The 4,138-nt window shown below is 54.3% G+C and overlaps 1 protein-coding gene across 1 annotated transcript; it reads right to left on the bottom strand.

The window, feature by feature from the left end:
- Positions 1 to 391: 391 nt before the first annotated feature.
- On the bottom strand, positions 392 to 2,449 carry LOC103653099 (phospholipase A1-Ibeta2, chloroplastic). Its single transcript, XM_008680062.3, has one exon. It carries the CDS (start codon positions 2,236 to 2,238, stop codon positions 739 to 741), a length of 1,500 nt encoding a protein of 499 aa, XP_008678284.1. The 5' UTR covers positions 2,239 to 2,449; the 3' UTR covers positions 392 to 738.
- Between the last annotated feature and the right edge of the window lie 1,689 nt (positions 2,450 to 4,138).

Genomic DNA, 4,138 nt, shown 5'->3' on the forward strand with positions numbered 1-4,138 from the left:
TGGACCCTTTACAAATCGGTTCCCGAGTTAATCCCGCAGAGTTTGCTAACAAATCACACAAGAAAACATGAACCCTAATAGATTCTGCACTCGTGTTGACCGTCAATGTGACCACTATGGCGGACTGTCCAGACCGCAGACCGTCCAACCTCAAGATCCAACCGTCTGGTGGTACAAATTTGGTGCTCAACTGACGGTCCCAATCAAGAAACTACAAAGAGGTAGAAAAACAGAGGATCTCCAATTTTCTATTTTTTTAAAATAAACTTGTAGCCCATCTTTTTCATAAATTCTCTCCCCTTGCACAACAAGATGGGTTATAAGATTTTTTTTAACAGCAAAAAACAAGCATCATTTACATCATTTTTAATCATAATAATACAGTGTTATAAGTATATGCTTAGATATGCCCATGCGTGGCTTCACAACCATGTAAGATATAAGATGATGTAACACCATTAGTATTAATCAACTAATCAGTTAAGGTTCATCTATACAATGTTTTTTTTTCATGTACCTGCCACTTCTATTGTTTGGTATGTCCACGGATCCACCAACCAACAACAACACTTTGTACTTGGTAAAAAGTTAAGTTGAGACCAAATACCAAAAAAAATTGAAAAAATCCCCCCAAGTCAACCCTCGTTATCTGTTGACCAAACAATTCTTTTTGGGCGCCGACGTACGCGAGTCCACACCAGCTCGCACCGCCGTTGCAGTTGCGGTTGCGGCCGTCCGTCAGTGCACACACTCCACCACGGTGCTCGCCGCGCCAGGCATGTCGACGCGACCAAGCATAGACCCGGCCATGTCGGCGGCGCCGCCGCCGTCGAGCTGGATGCGCATGTCCTTGGCCTTGCTCATGTAGAGCTGCTTGACGTTGCCGCCCTGGTTCTTGACGAGGCGCAGGATGCTGCGCTTGGCGTTGTCCCGGAACGGGCAATGCGAGCCGAGGAAGCCGTCGACGAGGTGGATGTACGCCTCCAGGTCGTGGCAGCACGCGGCGTCGGCGTCCGGCCGGAGGTACGGCGACGCGCGGCTGTCGAGGCGCAGCTCGCGGCCGACGTCGGCGTAGCCCGGGAGCGGGAGGCCGGGCGGGAAGCGCGGCACGACGTCGTGCGCGTTGACGACGCGGAGCACGCGCGCGCCACGGGCCTCCACGCGCGCCGCGAACGCGCGGTTGCCCACCCGCGGCCCGCCGAACGAGAACACCGCCACCGGCGCCCCCGCGCGGCCGGCGATGCCGCCGGAGAGCTCGTCCGCGATGAGCACGGCCAGGGCGGCGCCTAGGCTGTGCCCGGTGACCGTGATGCTCACCTCCTCGCCCTTGTACATGTCGAGAAGCCTCCGCACCTCGGACACGACCATCTCCGACAGGCTCGCGGAGCGGTCGCCGGCGGTCTTGTACAGGTTCCAGAAGCCGCATTCGACCTTGGCGTTGGATGTGTCCGGTGCGGTGGCGGCGGCGGTGTCACAGTGGGTGGCCGGGACGAGGCCGGCGCGCACGTTCTCGGCCCACTCGAGGACGGTGCAGGTGCCGCGGAGCGCGACGACGATGTCGCGGCGGCCCATCCGCCGGATCTCGGCGGGGCTGTCGCAGACGGCGACGTAGCCGACGAGACTGGTCCGCTGCCCGGCGCACGGCGCGGCGGCGGCCAGCCAGGTGGGGAGGCCGACGGAGGAGGTGGCGAAGAGCGGCGCGGTGACGCGGTACGCGGCGTCCTGGAGCGGGACGCGCGCGCGGCGGCCCGGCTCGGCGTCGGGGCGGGACAGGAAGGCGCCGTAGGCGGCGTCGACGAACTCGCCGTAGCGCACGATCTCGCGGCGCAGGTCCGGGTGCAGCGGGTCGAGCAGGCCGCGCCAGCCGTCCTCGCCGTGCAGGCGGCGCCACGCCGCCGCGATGTCCCCGCGCGGCGACGGCCCGTCGGGCGCCACGGGCTGGAGCAGGCGCTCGAGCCGGCGCGGCGACAGCGTGGGCGCCGGCTCCTGGCCCCTCGCCCCGGTCCGCGTGAAGAAGGACGGGAGCCGCAGCAGCGGCTGCTGCCTCCTCTGCGGTGCGGCAGCGGCGACGGCGGGCGAGGCCGCGCTCTCGACGCCGCCGCGGTTGCGGAAGAGCTTGTCGAGGCTGGCGAGGTGCGCGGCGTTGCTCGGCGGCGGCGCGGCGGCTACTCTGGTGCTGGTGGCGGTCACCGCTGGGCGGTGCAGGGAGAGTGACGGCGGCGCCGCGGCGGTGGACATGCAAGGCAAAAGTAGGAGCGGCAGCGGAGCGGCATAAAAGAAGAAGAATTCGGCAACGGCGGCGGGAGGCCGGAAGAGGAGGTGACTGATCGGACAGCTGGGAGCTTGGGTGGCGGGAGGTCTTATAGACGGTGCGCTGATCGCGTCAAAGCAGGAGCTTCCTACCCTCTTCGTCGTCTCGTCTCTTCTTCAGTCTGCTCTCATGCCACGATTTTTTCTTTTCCTTTTTGGCCCGCAAGCACTACAGTGAAATGCAACGATTTTCATCCTTAAATTTGTGACGTGACGGTTTTCTATTTTTTCTGTTTCAACTTTCAAGCTTGAATTTGCGACGTGACGGTTTACCCGACGATTTTTTTTTTCTGTGATCAGCATTCAGTTTTGATGTGGTTTGTCATATCGGGAATACAAGGTGGACATCTAGACAGTGGGACACTTCAGCTAACCGTATTAGTAAATAATTAAATCTATATTTTTTTCAGGTGTGTTGGTGGCAAGAAAGAGATCGCCCCTGTATATACTCTGTATTTTATTAAAGCCTAATTTTAAATATACCGCACCTAATTATAAAACTATATTTTTTTTTACTACAACAGACGACTTGGATTGTAGCCTGGGAGGCAAATGTCTGGTAGACGTTGGTGCCTAGGTCGGGCAAATTTTTTTTTTGTAGCTACCATCCAAACAGACCCTACTTTTGGTGTGTTTACGAATATTCTCTCTAAAACAAAGAAAGTACTTTACTAAAACAATAGTATAAGTCATAGAATTACAATATTAAGAAACATAACAAAAATAATAAAGAATTCATACCCAAAAGTCATTACGCACAAGTCCCTGTCTGTCGGTGTGGTTTCGTTCTTTTTTAAACTTGTAGTCGTCCTAGGTACTGACGAGCACCTCATCCTCGGTATCACCGTTTGACACCATCACTATACCAGGGTAGTGAAGGCGGCAAAGACAACCCAACGTAAGGTTAGCCTGAGTGTGGTGTCCCTTGCCGTCAAAGGACAGGTCCTCCCAATTCTTGCATTACACAAAAACATTAACAATACACATAATAGAGTTATGAGATAAGTTAATATATTACACTCACCGATCTCCATGTGGCATGATTAAAGTCCTATCAGCCTCTCGCTCTATCGCGTGACGAGGCTTTACTAAGTGGCTTTTTCTTGAGCGACATGTGCGTGTCGCTGAAGAGCCTCCCGAGCCATCATCCATCGGGTTGTCAGCCGGTTCGCCCTGTTGGCCCCACTGGTCCCACGCCTGTTGCTGCTCTCTCTGGTGGTCCCACTGGTCCCATGGCTGGTGATGCTGCGCGGCCTGGTCCCATGTCGCGTGCTCCAACTCCTCATTGTGCGCCACCTCCTCATTGTGCTGCTCAGCCTCATTGTGCCGCTCCTCCTCATTGTGCTGCTCCTTATTGTGCTACTCCTCAGTGTGCTGCTCATCCTGGTACATACAACTCAAGATTTATTTGTAAATATGTAAACAAATTTATTTGTACAAGATATGTTACCTCATCTCCATATACCGCGCTCAACAGCTCTCGACGTCTGCTGCTGCTCGAAGAACTGCCCTGAAAAAGGCCCAGGCCCTTGAACAGCCCCTTCACTGACTTCTTTGATTTTGGCGGCATCCTGCATCAAAAAATAAGAAATTATTCATTAGTGCATCAAAAATGACATAATCCTTAAAAAATAGAAACAAATGAAATAACAAAACAACTTTACTTGTTAAATATCATCAAAATTAGGATCTATTTGTTCTCTTCTATGCAGAGGTCGCCATGTAACTTTTCTCCTAACAGGTTGTCTTCTCCGTCTCTCGGGAAAAGTTAAGTCGTTAACATCTGCATCTAGTGAATCTAATGTCGGTGCAGGATTAATATGAAAAC

The sequence above is a fragment of the Zea mays genome, chromosome 4, assembly GCF_902167145.1.
Source record: "Zea mays cultivar B73 chromosome 4, Zm-B73-REFERENCE-NAM-5.0, whole genome shotgun sequence".
Taxonomy (NCBI): domain Eukaryota; kingdom Viridiplantae; phylum Streptophyta; class Magnoliopsida; order Poales; family Poaceae; genus Zea; species Zea mays.

Coding starts and splice junctions, on each gene's coding strand:
- LOC103653099 (XM_008680062.3), bottom strand. CDS start 2,238: ATGTCCACCGCCGCGGCGCCGCCGTCACTCTCCCTGCACCGCCCAGCG.